General features: G+C 36.6%; 2 protein-coding genes across 4 annotated transcripts; one reads left to right on the forward strand and one right to left on the reverse strand.

Annotated features, from left to right (window-relative positions):
* Positions 1 to 2,010: 2,010 nt before the first annotated feature.
* Positions 2,011 to 7,614, forward strand: LOC149618424 (nucleolar protein 11-like). 2 transcript variants are annotated; one of them, XM_089854963.1, is made up of 10 exons: positions 2,011 to 2,193; positions 2,264 to 2,377; positions 2,454 to 2,714; positions 2,772 to 2,919; positions 2,988 to 3,456; positions 4,785 to 4,910; positions 5,516 to 5,608; positions 5,683 to 5,761; positions 6,328 to 6,525; positions 7,456 to 7,614. In XM_089854963.1, exons 1-10 carry the CDS (start codon positions 2,047 to 2,049, stop codon positions 7,573 to 7,575), a joined length of 1,755 nt encoding a protein of 584 aa, XP_089711089.1. In that variant the 5' UTR covers positions 2,011 to 2,046; the 3' UTR covers positions 7,576 to 7,614. The 2 variants fall into 2 exon arrangements, with proteins under 2 accessions (XP_089711089.1, XP_089711090.1); XM_089854964.1 differs by having other exon boundaries at positions 5,525 to 5,608.
* A 1,032-nt stretch (positions 7,615 to 8,646) lies between these two features.
* On the reverse strand, positions 8,647 to 17,401 carry LOC149618425 (uncharacterized). Of its 2 annotated transcripts, XM_089854936.1 has the most exons (10): positions 17,097 to 17,400; positions 16,287 to 16,970; positions 15,962 to 16,220; positions 15,485 to 15,657; positions 15,313 to 15,410; positions 15,110 to 15,242; positions 14,875 to 15,028; positions 14,059 to 14,805; positions 11,677 to 11,896; positions 8,647 to 9,103 (listed from the first exon to the last, which is right to left on the reverse strand). In XM_089854936.1, exons 1-10 carry the CDS (start codon positions 17,142 to 17,144, stop codon positions 8,824 to 8,826), a joined length of 2,796 nt encoding a protein of 931 aa, XP_089711062.1. In that variant the 5' UTR covers positions 17,145 to 17,400; the 3' UTR covers positions 8,647 to 8,823. The 2 variants fall into 2 exon arrangements, with proteins under 2 accessions (XP_089711062.1, XP_089711063.1); XM_089854937.1 differs by lacking the exons at positions 8,647 to 9,103; positions 11,677 to 11,896 and adding an exon at positions 13,081 to 13,315 and having other exon boundaries at positions 17,097 to 17,401.
* Between the last annotated feature and the right edge of the window lie 710 nt (positions 17,402 to 18,111).

An 18,111-nucleotide genomic window follows, 5' to 3' on the forward strand; every position in this document is an offset into this window, starting at 1 on the left:
TTCAGGAAAATGGAATTGTTGTTGAAAAATCTGAGATAAGTAATTTTTTATTTCAATTAATTTATAGGAAACTAATCCATTAGCAGTAAAATCAGGTGATTGAATTAAATTCTAAAGAGAAGTAAAATACGGATTGTCTTTAAAATTCAATAGAAAAAAAATAATATCCACGCTTCAGTCAACTGGAAAAACTCTTATCGTTTTGTTTTTAAGGCTTGGGCAAGCCAAGTCTTTTTTATATAATATCTGTTCCTTCAGCCTTAATTTGTATTAATTACATTTTATTTTTCACGCGATGCTTTCCAGCACTGGTAGCCAGGTGGCGCTAGTATCTACTTGTCTACTTTTTAATATAGGGAGTTGCACATCCTATAGAGCGACAAATGTTTTTCACGCGCATCCTTTATCAATGTTCAAGCCATCAAAACTTCGGAGAAGTTTACTGGTCAACCGTCCGATGACCCGTTTAGTTTTAAATAAAAATAATGGAACATTTTAAATATTTATTGGACAATGTCCAGTGTCCTGTGCTTATTTACGGCCCTGAGATAGTTTCACCTATCCTGACCTGGGCCGGAAATAAAAACAGCACACTGAACTATGTCCAATAAAATTTTAAATGACCCATAATTTAGAAAATCGCGTCTGGGATTTTCTATATATACTCAATCCTAACTCTTATTGTTAATCTCTACGGAGCTTAACATTACGACGTGAAAAGAATTTTCAGAGTTATACCCAAGGTTTCGCAACCAAGTGGGTGTACTTTTTTCACAACAAAACTTTACAGCAATATATTAGCAAAGGCACATCTCTCCGTGTAAAGTTTAGTTAACCATTTTGTATAGATTTAAAAAAAAGTTGTTTCTAAACCATGCGCCAGGACGCGCACATTTCATTGAAAGTTTGTTATTTAAGAATTTCTCCTTCTATATACTAAGAATCTTCATCAAACATTGACAACGAGCGTTCCAAGACTCGAACCTGCAATGTTTTGCCTCGAATGCAAACGAGTTATCCATTACGCCACATGCTCGTATTTGTAACAGCAAAAAAAAATATCCAAACATTGTATTTATAGGATATTTCTTTTATGATGTATAAAAGATCTGTAAAAATAAACACCGAGCTTGCCAGGATTCGAACCTGCAATCTTCTGCTCCGTATGCAGAAGCGTTATCCTATTCGCCACAAACCCGTTTGAGGCAAAATAAATGCTATGCAAACAGTGTAATATATGTAACGGTTTTTCCATGATTTTTAAATTAATCAAAATAAAATACTTAGACTTAATTGTTCTTAATCAAACTTCAGAAGTTCAACATTCCATAGTTGCTTGATAATTCAAAAGTGTTCTGAACCTTAACTTCGCAGTAGTTTCTGAGTTATTCGATGGAGTGGAACACCAAAAATCCCATGCTTTTTCTATGGGACGCTAAGCCTAAAATCTGTGAATTATTTCTTTAACATTACGGGAGGGTGTGGGTTCTTATCTAGAAGGGCCTACCGGCCCTCTAGAATTTTTTACTCAAAAACTATTCACGCTTGAAACTTCAAAATTTGTAGGCTTTAGAAAACGTTACTACGCACCTCTCATTAAAATTTTACGACATTTGACCCACAAAAAGCGAAATTACGCCCATTTTACCCCAAAAAACGGCATTTTTCTCATAGACATAATGCTAATTCTTAGACTGCTTTGACGAACGTTATCGGTTGGGCCTAGTGTTTATTTTTTTACTGAAAAACTATTCACTCTTGAAACTTGAAAATTTGTAGGACTTTAGAAAACGTTACTACGCACCTTTTCTTAAATTTTCACGACATTTGATCCACAAAAAGCGAAATTACACCCATTTTACTTCAAAAAACGGCATTTTTCCCATAGACATAATGCTAATTCTTAGACTCGTTTACCAAGGAGTACTAATCGGTCATATTCTTGACTTTTGGCTGTTTGAAGGGGCTTCTATAGCGCGTGCAACTTGCGTGATCGAGTGGGCTGTGGTTCAGCACTGAGCTCAGGATTAGAGACCAAAAACAAAAATGGCGGATATTCGGGAACCGTGTTTAATAAACACGCTTATTGAAAATCACGATTTTGTTAATTGTAACGCGTTTCCAGCGTCTAATTATGCGGAAAAAGATAGTTTTGTGGTTACTACTAGTAAAAACACCGTTAGTTTAATAAAGGTACGTTTACTATAATAGTTATAAATCTAAAATTACCATGTGGTCCGCTAAGCCTTGGCTATATTTCTAGCTTACAGATACAAAACCCTTTAAAAGTTGGTCTGCTAAACAAAATCAACCCTTCACGTGTCCCGTAGTGTTTGATAAGTCAACTAATTTATTATGCAGCGTACAGAAATTAATCGTAATTATAATTATATTGAATTATTAATTAATTTATGTAAGTTATTTTGATATAATTATATAAATTGTCATGTTAGATGTTGAGAAGATGGTCAATAGATTCAGAATCAATTGACTCGGAGAAACCTTTGAAGGTTTCCGCTCCTGTACATCAGTTTATAAGTTTAAATAATGGTTCAACCCTTGTAGTTTTTGCTACAGGTGATTGTGCATTATTAAATAAAGTAACTGAAAAATCGGGGACAAAACAAGTAGTTGGAAAAGGGGAAAAGATCGTTAGGGTTCAAGCTGTAGTTGGTAACGATGTTATCACAGTTTTGTACCAAATTAATGCAGAGGTACGTTAATAATTCAAGCTAAAACTTAATTAACTCTAAATTTTGAAATTAAATTAGTCTGCGGAATTTTACTTGGTTTCATTTTCTCTCAACTCCGATGAGAGCGAACTCCAAATTTCTAAGCAAACTTTAAAAAATAAGGAATTAAAGTTAAATGATTGGAGTTTAATCACAATTAAAGATAAACCATCCTTATATACACTTTGTAAGTTAGTTTAAATTAACTATTTCATAACCATAATTAGTTAAACTATCGTAATTAACTAATTACAGGGGAAAACGGGGAAATTCTCAAACACCCGATTCCGTCATTCGACACCGCAACTTCAATTAAAACCCTCCCGTTAAATAAAAAATGGATTTATTTACGTCTTATAGACGCGACACACGCAGTTGTCGTTAATTCGGAATCTGAAATACAAATATGGGATTTGAGGTTTAATGTCTGCAAAACTAAAAGGAGAATTAGTTTGGTTGTCGATAAATCATCTCAGTTATCGTTGTTGGATGAAACTTTATTGGTTTTATCCGGAAATCAGATATATTCTTGCGGTGTTAGGGTCTTAAATACCTCTTTAGCTAGTGCTATTGGCAAAAATGTTGACTTAAAGGAAGAGGTTGTATTTGTACCTGCATTGAAAAAAATTAAGTGGGGTTCCGATTTAAAGAGTGATGGAAAAGGGACAGAAATTGGTGATATGGAGGTGGATGTGAAGGAATTGAATCCAAGGAGTACCACTGTGTGAGTATACTATATTTTGATTTATTACTTGAAGCAAAGGGTTTAATAGAAAAAAATACCCTTACTTATGGAGGTTGGTATGGGGTTATGATAAAGCTGAACACATGTTCAAAATTAAATGATTTTCTAATATATAAAGAAAGATGAAATCTCCTTTATGTAGGCCTAGGTTTTATAAAAAGTAGTACCCATACTTATGGAGATTGTAATGGGCTTATGATAAAGCTGAACGCATGTTCAAAATTAAATAATTTTCTGATAGGCCTATATAAAGATGAAATCTCCTTTATATAGGCCTGGGTTTAATAAAAATAGTACCCTAAGCCCCCAGCAGTAGACCTTTTCCATGTAAAAAAGGGGGTAAGCAACCGTCAGTATTGGGACATACTGTGTACTCGAGTCATGATAACAAAAAGACTACAGAACAGCAAGACTACAGAACAGCGCATGCGCCAAAAAGTGACTTGGAAAGCAAAGTTTTACCCCCTTTCTTTCCCTCTCAGTTACATATCCAAATGTTCTATAATCCGCTACCATGAACTCCACTTTCTAGTGACGTCACACCTTTATGCAATTGAGTAATGGCACTTCCCAGCCTCTGACTGTATAACACTCTATGGGTATTTAACACTGAGTGCCACTACTCTATTTAGACTACCAATATGACGTCACTGCCCGTAGCTCCTCCCCTCTCAGTACCACTCTATATAAATCCCTGTTCCCCATTGGCATGGTAGAAAATCACTACCATGCGCACCGCCCGTTAAAATAGGCATTTAGCCAATAGCCAATATAGACAAGTCCCCTTCCGTGGTCATAAATTAACCTGTGCCTGTCCTTCAAATCAGAACCTAACAATAAGGTATAAGCCAAGCCTCCAGTTAGCGTCAGGGAAATTTATGGCCACTTTAAAGGCCTTAACCACCCCCTCTGTCAGTTAAAAAGGAGGTACCGAATTGGTAATGGTTCAGAAACGGAGATCGCGAGAAGATAACGCACTGGGTCCGTCATTGTATCAATACTGCCAGATAGAGTTGTCGCCATTTTCGGTTTGACAAGTATAAGGGAACCCCTTTTTCTCTATCACAGCGGACAGTACATCTTGACCAAAATCTTCCCCGTTGTAGGCCCACTGTCGCCACTTTTTGCTAAAGTAGGAATATATATAGCTACTAGGAATCATTGTGCATTTATGAAATGACATCTCCTACTTGTTGATTTAATAATAATAATAACTTAAAGCCCCTTAATGTTAAATTAAATTAAATAATGATCATAATATAGAATACCCTTAATGTTAAATTAAATAAAAAATAATCATAATATAGAATATGTAAAGATGAAATCCATAAAACTGCCGAGAAGAAAGACGTTAAGGCTATGATGAACCTTTTACAAAATTATAAGGACATTCCCGAACCAGAAATAGCCACCATTCTTAAATTTATTTTAGAGTAAGTTTAAGATTGGTTTCCCTATGTCAATAACATAACATTAACCCTTAAGAGAACGGCTGCTTTTTCCAAATATGAAAGGAATTATATATTAAAATTAAAATAAATGATCTCTTATTACAATATTATAATTACTTCATTTAATTAGTCTTAAAAACAATCAAGGACTACTGCCTCGCCATCCGCCATTGCTTTAGTGCAGGCGTCTGCTAGCCAGAACCATTTACCTCTACGGGGGGGGGGGGAATTCTCACAGGCTGTAAGGATAGGGTGGGGGTAAGAGGTTCGGCCTAGCAGACGCCACTAAACCAGTAGCGTCTGCTATCCCGAACCTCTTACCCAATTACCTCTCTAAGCCTGTGAGAATTCAACCAATCCTGTATGGGGAAGAGTGGGTTCTGGCTAGCAGACGCCTGCACTAAACCAATGGCGGATGGCGTTACAGTAGTCCTTGATTATTTTTAATTCTAATTAAATGTAGTAATTATCATATTGTAATAAGAGATCATTTATTTTCATTTTAATATTTAGAAAAAGGCCGTTATTTTAAGGTATAATGTTAGGTTACCTAAACTTTCTCTTAAAACCCCCACTAAACTGTTAAGTATTAACAGAACCGACGAAAAACACTTTAAAGATATCGATGTTGAATTTTTGTTCAAAAACGATTTATATTCTGAACAAAAAACATCGTGCATGTAAGTCATTTCAAAAAAACACTGGGTGGCTTCATTTTAAACGAAACAACAATTATTTTTGTCCCCCCTGGTAGATTACGTTTAATGCAAACATCATTTAACGATGTATTCTTGTATCAAGACCTTAAGAAAATATCCAGCCAAGACACGCTGGTAATTAAAGGGTTTTTAAAGGGAGGGTGAAGTATAAAATAAAGTGATTTTTTATCGATTCTTCTACTAATTACAAGACCAGTCTGCATAGTGAAACATTCAGGAAATACCAGTTCCGAATGATTTTAAAATTATTTCAAATTAGGTTCAGATTTTAAGGATAATTTTAAAGAAGCCCCTCCGACCAATCACGTAACGCCCTGCCTTTTCATTAACAAAATTCTCGTGTCACGTTCCGTGTCGAATGATATTTATCACGAGATTTGATAGAATTCGCGCGCGACGTGATAATCGTGGCGCGAGACATGGAGCATGCGTGCCACGAGAATTTTGTTAATAAAAAGGCAAGGCGTTATTCTTAAAATCTGAACCTAATTTGAAATAATTTTAAAATCATTCGGAACTGGTATTTCCTGAATGTTTCACTATGCAGACTGGTCTTATAATTGGTAGAAGAATCGATAAAAAATCACTTGATTTTCTACTTCACAATCCCTTTAATTGAGAAATGTTAATTTATGGCACATTTTAACCATTTAACTTAATTTAATTTAATTTACTCTTAGATTCTTCTTAAATTCTTACATTTATGGTTGAAAGAAAATCTCTTAGTTTATAATTCAATTGATAAAGAATTGAAATTATCGCAAGGCGTAACTTGGATTAACATTTTGCTCGATTCGCATTATAATGATTTCTTGATGATGAAAGGTACCGAGATTCAGGAGTTTTTGATGCAATTAAGCGAGACCGTTAATGATTACGTAAGTTTTATCTAAGTTAAAATAAAACAAGGGAGCCCAGACAAATGTAGGAATTTTTTCTCCCGGAGTTATAGGATTTTATAGGAGGAAAAAAGTGTTTTTATAGGGAATTATTGGAGAGGAAATGTGTTTTTATTTTTATGGGAAATTATTGGAGAGAAAATGTGCTTTTATAGGGAATTATTGGAGAGGAAATGTGTTTTTATAGGGAATTATTGGAGAGGAAATGTGTTTTTATAGGAAATTATATTAGAAAAATGTGTTTTTGTAGGGAATTATAGGAGAAAAATGTGCTTTTATAGGGAATTATAGGAGAAAAATGTGCTTTTATAGGGAATTATAGGAGAAATGTGTTTTTATAGGGAATTATAGAAGCAAAAATGTGTTTTATAGAGAATTATAGGAGAAAAATGTGTTTTTATAGGGAATTATAGGAAAAAATGTGTTTTTATAGGGAATTATCGGAGAGGAAATGTGTTTTTATAGGGAGTTATCGGAGAGGAAATATGTTTTTATAGGGAATTATCGGAGAGAAAATGTGTTTTTATAGGGAATTATTGGAGAGAAAATGTGTTTTTATAGGGAATTATCGGAGAGAAAATGTGTTTTATAGGGAATTATCGGAGAGAAAATGTGTTTTTATAGGGAATTATTGGAGAAAATGTGTTTTTATAGGGAGTTATAGGAGAAAATGTGTTTTTATAGGAGTTATAGGAGAAAATGTGTTTTTATAGGAAATTATAGGAGAAAATGTGTTTTTATAGGGAGTTATAGGAGAAAATGTGTTTTTATAGGAAATTATAGGAGAAAATGCGTTTAAACAGGGAAATATGAGAAAAATGTTAGGATTTTATGGGAATAATAGGACCGCTGGGCTCCCTACTTATTTAAATAATGGAACGTATTCACAGATGTTTCATTATCGCGTAGTTTAAGACGTATGAAGCCATTGATGAGCTTGCCAACGTTATTCAAACCATTCTAAATGGTAAGAAAGTACCACAGGCTCGTGCTCAAGGACAATATCAAGTGGAAGTGTTAATATTATGATTTTAAATAAATTCAAAATGATTTTTATGTACAAATGTTTAGTATGTGTTTGTGTGTATTCTCATAAAGGAAAAGTTCAGGTTTGTCTGTATTAAAGGAAAAGTTCAGGTAAGTATGTGTGTATTAAAGGAAAAGTACAGGTAAGTATGTGTGTATTAAAGGAGAAGTTCAGGTTTGTGTGTATCAAAGGAAAAGTTCAGGTTTGTGCGTATTAAAGGAAAAGTTCAGGTAAGTATGTGTGTATTAAAGGAAAAGTTCAGGTTTGTGTGTATTAAAGGAAAAGTTCAGGTTTGGGTGTATTAAAGGAAAAGTTCAGGTTTGGGTGTATTAAAGGAAAAGTTCAGGTTTGGGTGCATTAAAGGAAAAGTTCAGGTTTGGGTGTATTAAAGGAAAAATTCAGGTTTGTGCGTATTAAAGTGAAAGTTCAGGTTTGTGTGTATTAAAGGAAAAGTTCAGGTAAGTATGTGTGTATTAAAGGAAAAGTTCAGGTAAGTATGTGTGTATTAAAGGAAAAGTTAAGGTATGTGTGTATTAAAGGAAAAATTCAGGTTTGTCTGTATTAAAGGAAAAATTCAGGTTTGGGTGTATTAAAGGAAAAATTCAGGTTTGTGTGTATTAAAGGAAAAATTCAGGTTTGGGTGTATTAAAGTGAAAGTTCAGGTTTCTGTGTATTAAAGGAAAAGTTCAGGTTTGGGTGTATTAAAGGAAAAATTCAGGTTTGTGCGTATTAAAGTGAAAGTTCAGGTTTGTGTGTATTAAAGGAAAAGTTCAGGTAAGTATGTGTGTATTAAAGGAAAAGTTCAGGTAAGTATGTGTGTATTAAAGGAAAGGTTAAGGTTTGTGTGTATTAAAGGAAAAGTTCTGGTTTGTGTGTATTAAAGGAAAAGTTCAGGTTTGTGTGTATTAAAGGAAAAATTCAGGTTTGTGTGTATAAAAGGAAAAGTTCAGGTTTGTGTGTATTAAAGGAAAAGTACAGGTTTGTGTGTATTAAAGGAAAAATTCAGGTTTGTGTGTATTAAAGGAAAAGTACAGGTATGAGTGTATTAAAGGAAAAGTTCAGGTAAGTATTTATTAAAAAAAAAGAAAATATTTTCTTTAATGAAACTCGGTAAGAAAAATCATACAAAGTGCAGTCAAAAAAAATCATTCGATTATAAAAAAATAATCTCTTAAACATTTTCAATTCGTTTTTTAAAGCTTTTCAATTGTTACATAATAATTAATACTATTTCAGGTACGATTGGGGAATCATTTCATTGTGTCCAGGATAATTTTCATACCCTTTGTTATTTTTTTAGCTAATTCAATTTGTCCATTTTGTAAGGCAGCTTCTAAACGAGTCACTAGATTATCCAAGATAGCTTTGGTTTCTTTTTTCACGGCAATATTGTCACCATCTTGCGCATTTGCATTGTTATTAGCGGCGGCAGCGTTTCTAGGAAGGTTGTTAACAGGGCCTGGTCCCTCTTGGACCACGTCCACTATTACAGGGCCTGCGTCGTTTTGATCTAAGTTATTTACCGCTGGCCTGAAATAATTAAGTGTTTAAGTGTTTAATTAAACGCAGAGTTAATTAATTGTTATATCATGGATAAAGAATGCAATGCGCGTAAGGAAGTTTGTTTTCACACTATAGGATAGGCAACTCCTTATCTCTGACGGTAGTTTATTCTGTATATACTCTGTTCCAGTTTCGGTTGTCAGTACACGCAAAGCTAGGTCTGTATGTAACGTAGCTTTGAACGTGCTGTCAACAGACTAAAGGAATACGCATGTTCAGCGTCTAAAACCTCGAGATTTAAATCCTGAACATTAGTCGATCAGGGATCATACAACTTTTGGAAAACTAATTTCCCTGAGATTTCCATGAGGTTTTTCCCCATATACTTCCCTGAATTTTCCATGTTTTTCCCGTATATGGAGTATCCTATGGAGCAAATGTTAACGAAGGAGGGGGGGGGGGCAAATATGACTATTACATAATCAAAGGACATCCCCGTATCTCTAATATAACCAGAGTTATGAGCCTCCAAAGTATAGTGTAATGTTAATCCTATGGAGGGTATGTTCACGAACATTTTGCTTAATTACTTGGCCCATGTTTGTCGTAGCCCCAAGTTTTTAATATGGTTGGATGGGGGGCAAATTGGACAATAACATACTCAAATTACATCCACGTATCTCTAATATAACCAGAGTTATGAGCCCTCAAAGTATAGTGTAATGTTAATCCTATGGAGGGTATGTTTATGAACATTTTGCTTAATTACTTGGCCCCTGTTTGTCGTAGCCCAAAGTTTTTAGTATGGTTGGATGGGGGATAAATTGGACTATAACATACTCAAAGGACATCCCCGTATCTCTAATATAACCAGAGTTATGAGCCTCCAAAGTATAGTGTAATGTTAATCCTATGGAGGGGGTTGTTGTTTACGTTTTGCTTAATTCAGGGCTCCCACCAAAATCTCAAAAATAAATAGGGGAAAAAGGGACTTTTCACGATAAAAATAGGGTAAAATAGGGACCTAAATTCTAAAATTAGGAACCAAAAAGGGACCACTGGTAAAACAAAATGATATCTTTTCTGTGAAAACATCACAAACAATTAGGCCCCTATTACTCTTTTCTATTTTTTCGACAAAATAGGATATTATTTCTGACTTTCTTTTGTTTATATTCTTATTCTGAGGGAGCGGTAGGTAAGACTTGATACTGGCTCTAATGTATAAGGAAGGTATTTTGATTAGAAGTAACTATTTTCGTATCATGTTTACTGTTTTTTAAAAAAATCCACTGAACTAGAATTTGGGCCTTTACAGGATTCGTACAAAATTTTTGGAATGAAATTCCCTGACTTTTCCAGGTTTTCCGTGACTAACTTGAACAAATTTCTCTGACCATTTGCAATAACGTACATGGCGAACATATATGAAGACCAATCTAAAACCACTCGAATAATTTTTGCACGAGTTGTTATTGTTATAAAAATTAGCCAATTAATTCGTTTAAATATAACATTAAGTAAATCATAAATAACCGGAGCGAGCGAAGCGAGCTCCGCAAATTTGGGGCTCTGGTCAAATCTCAGACAAGACATTTTCAGGTCACCCTTGTACTTTTTCTGAGGTTTACAAAAATAGGGTGATTTAAGGACCGAATACCAATTTTAGGATAGATTAAGGACCTTGTAGGAAAATAGGGACTTTTAGGGACCTGGTGGGAGCCCTGTTAATTACTCGGCCCCTGATTGTCGTAGCCCCAAGTTTTTAGTATGGTTGGATGGGGGGCAAATTGGACTATAACATAATCAAAGGACATCCCCGTATCTCTAATATAACCAGAGTTATGAGCCTCCAAAGTATAGTGTAATGTTAATCCTATGGAGGGGATGTTTACGAACATTTTGCTTAATTACTCGGCCCCTGTTTGTCGTAGCCCCAAGTCTTTAGTATGGTTGGATGGGGGATAAATAGGACTATAACATACTAAAAGAACATCCCCGTATCTCTAATATAACCAGAGTTATGAGCCTCCAAAGTATAGTGTAATGTTAATCCTATGGAGGGGATGTTTCCGAACATTTTGCTTAATTATTCGGCCCCTGTTTGTCGTAGCCCCAAGTCTTTAGTATGGTTGGATGGGGGGCAAATTGGACTATAACATACTCAAAGGACATCCCCGTATCTCTAATATAACCAGAGTTATGAGCCTCCAAAGTATAGTGTAATGTTAATCCTATGGAGCGAATGTTCACGAACAATTTGCTTAATTACTCGGCCAATGTTTGACGCAAATTTCCCTGAATTTTACTGAAAATCCGAAATTTCCCTGAATTTTCCCCGAGGTTTTTGTCAACTATTTATTTCCCTGATTTTTCCAGGTTTGTATGAACCCTGTTAGTATTTCGTTCGTTTGTTGTCAACACGCACAAAGCTACGTTACATAGAGACCTATCTTTGCGTGTACTGACAACCGAAGCTGGGACAGAGTATATACAGAATAAACCACCGTCGGAGATAGGGAGTTGCCTATCCTATAGCGTGAAAACAAATTTCCTCACGCGCATTCATTACACATGGTGAAGTTACGATTGCAAGTTACCTATCGTTAGGTACTTGAGCATTTGCGGCAAAAGGAGGAACGTTTAGGTCAATTTCTTGTCGCTGTTGTGGATTAGCTAAGTTTAGAGCGCCGGGAGCGGGTCGGCGTGGTCTTGGGTCGCGATGAACATCCCGATTTAGGTCCAGCGCACGATTGTATAGAGCAGGGTGTGGAACAGCGCGCTCCCGCATATGTAACTGTAACTCTAACGCTCTTGCCCCTATATTATTCGGATAGAGTCCATGTAATTGCGGTTGGAATTTGGGGGGAAAAAATAAAAAGATGGCGCCTTAGCAATTGAATTAAACCAAACCATGCATGCGATTAATTAGAGATGAAACTGATTGAGATATTGATATTCTGCGTTAAAAATTAGTCGCGTGCGACAGTAATTTAATGCTTGTGCTAATCCGTTATGAATTTTAATGTAGATGTAGCAAGCCGGCATTTCATGGAAAAATGTTTGCGCAATGCATGTGTTAAAGGAAAGGTTCTGGTGACATAACATTATACCAAGAAGTGATATCTATAGTTTATTAGGGAGAAGGTATAAAAACGCCCCACATATATAATCTAACTTTATCTCCAGTCCAAACGTAGACGTAGCCTGTCCGGACTGTTAATCCCCGCCGCCTCTAAATTACAACCAGCTGCAGCATCTCATTGGTTCTTGAAAACTCGTGCACGTCAGCGCGACCAACGCGAATGAGTACGAAAATTACTTGTATTTTCCTCCGACTGAGGAGAGGCTGCAAAATAGCCCGGCCTCCTTTTACGTCCCCCCTTGTATTTTGAAAGGGGGATAGTCTGTCCGGAGTTAATCCCCGCCGCCTCTAAATTACAACCAGCAGCCAGCATCTTATTGGTTCTTGAAAACTCGTGCACGTCAGCGCGACCAACGCGAATGAGTACGAAAATTACAGTTGTATTTTCCGACTGAGGAGAGGCCGCGAAATAGCCCGGGGCCTCCTTTTACGTCGCCCCCCCCTTGTATTTTGAAAGGGGGACTGCAGGGGCTATGGCGCGCGAATTTATACTTAGACATCTTATACCTTCTCCCTAATAAACTATAGATATCGCTTCTTGATTATACCTTAAATTAATGTTATGTTACCTAAACTTTTACTTTTAATTTTTCTTCTAAAACAACTTTAAGTGAACAAACACATTGCTTCTTTTGCAAAACATTCGCAGCAAATCGTACACACACACATTCGTCATTTGTTCATTTACTCACTATGTATGACTCTACGAGCTCCGAATTTTATTTGATTCTTTCTTGACATATTTAAATATTCAAATGTTCAGTTTGTCGAACTCATTCTCTAACTCTGAACAGATTAAAAAAAAAAGGAACAAGCTAATGCTCTCGGAAAGTCGGAATTATAATTTAGGCAAATTTATTAAGGACAAGAGCCGCTAAAATGTTTTTTTTAAAACAAATACACTAAAAAAATAAATGAATGAAATGAAATAGAAAATACATGCGAAGTTTTGGTTTGTTGAAAATTAGAAATTTTGAATTGACGAAAAACATATAAAATGAAATTAATTAATTTAAAACTGATAACTGGTTCATGAAATAGCGAAAAACCCTCAACTCAATATTGAAAATGAAAATTAAAATATTCCGGTTCATCTAATAAATTAAAGAAGCACAAAATTATAAGGTAGAATCCCGCATTGCTGATTATTAATCAAAGGTAACGTTCAGGTAACATAACTGATAGTATCTTAATTAAAAGAACGGAACGGCTGCTTTTTCTAAATATAAAACGGAATTAAATATTAAAATTAAAATAAAAAATTACCTCTTATTACAATATGATAATTAGTACATTTAATTAGAATTAAAAATAATCAAGGACTACTGCCTCGCCATCCGCCATTGCTTTAGTGCAGGCGTCTGCTAGCCCGAACCCACTCTTACCCCTACGGGATTGGTTAATTGAATTCTCACAGGCTGTAAGGATAGGGTGGGGGTAAGAGGTTCGGCCTAGCAGACGCCACTAAACCAGTAGCGTCTGCTAAATCGAACCCCTTACCCTTACCTCTCTCAGCCTGTGAGAATTCAATTAACCAATCCCGTAGGGGTAAGAGTGGGTTCTGGGTAGCAGACGCCTGCACTAAACTAAAGCAATGGCGGATGGCGAAACAGTAGTCCTTGATTATTTTTAATTCTAATTAAATATACTAATTATCATATTGTAATAAGAGGTAATTTTTTATTTTAATTTTAATATTTAATTCCTTTTATATTTAGGAAAAAAGCAGCCATTCCGTTCTTTTAATTAAGGTACTATCAGTTATGTTACCCAAACTTTTCCTTTATTAAACTCATCAATAATCAACCCCCAAAAGATACAGGCCTACAGGACTTACTTCGTAGCAGGGCCGCATTTCGATTTGCTTCAATACGTCTCATTTGCATTTGCCCCTGCCTTATGAAATCCAAATTAAGGCGATCGCGCTCGAGTCTTTCTCGAATTGGCATTTCATCTATTATCTCTTCGGGCATCCTCTCCATACCTTCCGCGCGTCTTTGATAGTAATTTCGTTCCAGGTTTGCAACAAGACCATCATGAGGCACGATAGGATTGTAAATCTGTGGAACCATCTGTCGAGGTGGCCTGGGTTGAATAAAAACCTCTCGCTGGACATTACCAACTGCAGCTCGAGCTTGCGGAACATTAACAACCTCAGGTTGACCCTGTATAACATTTGGAACTGCAGCTTGAGCTTCTCTAACAATTGGAACTGCAGCTTGAGCCTCTATAACATTTGGAGCTGCAGCTCGTGCCTGTGGAACATTAGCAGCTCCAGCTTGACCTTGCGCAACATTAGGAGCTGCAGCTTGACCCTGCGCGACATGGGCGAGATCAACCCCAACTGCTGCAGCCATGGCTGCAACTCTACGATCACGTACACCTCTTCTTCTAGCCATGGGTGCGGGTCTACGAGCTTGTTGTAAGTGTCTCTGTAAACGTACAGCCTCCATAGCTTCAATTCGAGCTCGTTCAGCAACAGCTCTAATGGCTTCATCAATATTATTCGCTGCTGCTGCTGCTCCAGCCCGGGCTGGTGGTTCAGGATCTTTCGGAGCCCCAATGACCTTTTCTTCGGTAAAACCTAAGAGCAAACAAAGTACTTATTGGCTTACAACCCGATAAGGTAACATAAGAGTAAGGTTCTTCATACCTTCTCTTTCACGAGCCTTAACTCCCTCTTTTCGAATTTCCTCAATGGCCAATCGGTCATCTTCATCGGCGTTTGACCATAAGAAACATGCCTTGCATTTTTTACATCCTTGGTTTGGCGTTCGTACATGTTGACAAAAGTGGTCGTAATGTATCTGTAGTGCGAAAAGAATAACTAACACATGACGTCTGCCAATCCAATTCATTAACAGTACACAAAAGAAAATGTTGATTACATCGGGTGTACGGCAAATGTAGCACATTGTTTTCCCACATCGGCAAGTGATTTTGTTGCAGCCACTTTCCTTTGTAAAACGCGATTTGCATTTAGGACAAGTACGAATTTTGGCTTCAGCCATTTTTTCTTCACTGCAATGCGATGCGATGGTACAACTTTAGAACTTACTTCCCTTTACATTATTTTAAGGATATTATTTACTAGTTCGTGCGAATTTTCGTTTCTCCGTCCTTTTCAACTTGTTCGCACGTTAATCCTTCGTGGTCTTGAAACAGTTCTTGGCATTTTCGACAAAAGTGCTGCAACAATATGAATATTAGTTCAATTATATTGAATTCTACGATGGTTTTAAGTAATTTGCCAATTTAATTACTTTGGCACATTGAGGGCAATTGAAAAATGATTGAGCTGGATCCAACTCCGCCCCATAATTGCAAAATTTGCAACGAATAAAGTTTTCCAAATTTGCGCTATTTAAGCATTCGTCGCTAACTCTTTCTTCGTATTTTTTGTAAAGATCAGCGGGTAAAGCTCGTTGTAATTGACCTAAATTGAGAAATTTCCAATTAGCCTTATTCCTGATCAGCGCCATCTACCCATAGCGGTGACTTTGAGAACTACTGTAAGCGGCAAGCCAATCAGGTGTCGCTAAAATCTGGTGACGTCATTTTTGGTAAGACCCGAGAGTGCCAGTCAGTGACGTCACCAGATTTTAGCGACATCTGATTGGCTTGCCGCTTACAGTAGTTCTCAAAGTCGCCGCTATGGGTAGGTGGCGCTGATCAGGAATAAGGCTAATTGGAAATTTCTAAATTTGTTTGAAATTTCCGTAATCGTAAACGAATTGTACTTCTGGGGAAACTCTCCGAACATTCAGTTGTCATGCATTTCAAATCCCCTTTTCCGTGACCATATACCGACTCCTGGGCGTAACGTTCTAGGCATTGACAACAAAATAAATGCCCCTCGGAACACTGGACCATATAATCAAAAGGCACTTCGTTGTAGCAACACATGCACTCGAACATGACGTCAATGTCTGTTACAGTGCGATCCAAGTCGGGTATTGTGGAGACAATGTTCAAATCATCTTTCTTTGATTCAAATCCCTTTGAATGAATGAAAACTTTTTAGTCGCGGTAACGTCATCGTTACTTTTAAAATAAGCAACGTACAACTCCTCCAGCTGCTGAAGTTTCCATTTTATCATTATTGGCTTCTTCGGGTTCAGTAGGAGCTGGGACTTCGGGTGCTTGAGCTTGAGGTTCAATTTCTGGTTCGGCAACAGCAACTGCAGGAATTGCGTCTTCGGGGATATTTTCCAATGGCATTTCCTTTTTCCGCCGTTTTACTTTATGTTCTTTAGGAACTTTAGTTTTAGTGACTGTTTTGTTTTTGGGTTTCATTTTGGGTTTGGCGTCTCCTTGACCTAGTGGACCATCGGGTTGATCCGTTAAAGGCACTGGTTCATTTGTAACTGGCTCGGGAACGTCTTTTTTATCGAGCCATTGAAAAATTTCTTCATTACGTTCCTTGGATACGACATCAGGTTCGACTTCCGGTTTTACGTTTCCGTTTCCAGCTAGTTGTCGAGCTAAAGCCATCAGATTAGGTTCTTCTATTTCTTCGTTAAATGAGTCGTTTAACTCGATAACTTGGGGATCGGGCGAGTTTTGGGTTTCGAAATGATCTTCAATGATGTCATCGTCTATTATTATCGAGGAATTGTTGTTCTCGAGAAGGTAATTGCTAATTTTTTCAACAGCGCTGTCTATGGTATCTTCCATAGTGTGAAATTTTGTTATGCGTCTTATTAGACCAAATATTGTGTCAACTTGGACATCAGTGAACACTTCAGCCTATTATTTATTATTTATTATTGAATAAGCATATTTTTAACATATTTTTCGTGAGATTTAATTAAGTTTGATTAGAGAGTTAGGTGTTTTGTTTAAAACTTAAGTTATAAAAGGAAAAATACTTACCACATGTGCGACTATTGCGCTTTCACCATCTTCGAAACTATCATTCATTTTGTTTTGTAAATTACGGTAATACGAACAGAATAATAAGAAAAATAATAAAAACTATAAGGTCGGTTTTAGCCGCGAGTAAAAATTAAGTAGGTTAAATGTTTTAGTTGACTAAAAATCTGAAACTGAAAATCCCGCCATAACCATACACACTAAGTGGCAGTGCAAGACGCAGACCGTCCGTACCGTACACGCGGCCACTAACTGTTTCCACCTACTAGATCCAGTTCCCTTTTCAGTTAGAGTTTCAGTTCCGAAATGAGCATTTTTTTTTTATCTCGAGTTCACAACCGAACTATGGACTATGTAAGACTATGAGCCTAGGCGTCTGCTTGGTGCTAAAGGTGACTTTACTCCCGTAACAAAATTCGTGCAACAAAATTAAATAACATTAAATTATATAATTCGAGTGATAATGAAGATTAACTTAATCTAAGAAACCTGCTGGCTTTGTAAACAATGCCATTTTTGCTATAATAATAATAATAACGTGCTGTACATTGAAAGTAATTCTCCTTAAATACTACTCCATGGTAATAGCTAGGAATCGCAGCGGGCATTGGGCCAGGGCCGGAAATAAGAAAAATTTCTTATAGGACAAGTGTCCAGTGACCCCCCCGTTTGACTGCAAAATTTATAGGACATTGTCCACTGGAGTGTGCAAAAATAGTGTTGCATCTTCATAGTAAAGCTAACAAAACTTTGAAAAATTTATTGGTCAAACTGTCCAGTGACCCCCATAGTTTTTAAAAAAATTATGGGACATTTTAAAATTTTATTGGACAATGTCCAGTGTCCTGTGCTTATTTCCGGCCCTGCATTGGGCAACACTTTCAAAAGTGGTCTGCTAAGCATTCTGCTAAATTTAAAAGTTTGTGCCATGGAGGAAGGATACCGTATCCTTCCTCCATGGTTTGTGCCTTTGCCGGCTTGGCCGGATCATGCCGGATGATGTTTGCGGAGCGTA

This window comes from Phalangium opilio, unplaced genomic scaffold (genome assembly GCF_054372755.1).
Source record: "Phalangium opilio isolate 3A_F unplaced genomic scaffold, DU_Popi_V2 ptg000209l_1, whole genome shotgun sequence".
Lineage (NCBI taxonomy): Eukaryota > Metazoa > Arthropoda > Arachnida > Opiliones > Phalangiidae > Phalangium > Phalangium opilio.

What these genes read in the sequence shown, in the direction of transcription:
- LOC149618424 (XM_089854963.1), top strand. Translation starts at nt 2,047, where the DNA reads ATGGCGGATATTCGGGAACCGTGTTTAATAAACACGCTTATTGAAAAT. An exon ending in ACACCGTTAGTTTAATAAAG is followed by an intron (nt 2,194 to 2,263) that starts GTACGTTTACTA and finishes CTATATTTCTAG; the next exon opens with CTTACAGATACAAAACCCTT. An exon ending in AATCCAAGGAGTACCACTGT is followed by an intron (nt 3,457 to 4,784) that starts GTGAGTATACTA and finishes ATCATAATATAG; the next exon opens with AATATGTAAAGATGAAATCC.
- LOC149618425 (XM_089854936.1), bottom strand. Translation starts at nt 17,144, where the DNA reads ATGAATGATAGTTTCGAAGATGGTGAAAGCGCAATAGTCGCACATGTG. An exon ending in CTTCAGCAGCTGGAGGAGTT is followed by an intron (nt 16,221 to 16,286) that starts GTACGTTGCTTA and finishes ATTCATTCAAAG; the next exon opens with GGATTTGAATCAAAGAAAGA. An exon ending in ACGAAAATTCGCACGAACTA is followed by an intron (nt 15,243 to 15,312) that starts GTAAATAATATC and finishes ATCGCATTGCAG; the next exon opens with TGAAGAAAAAATGGCTGAAG.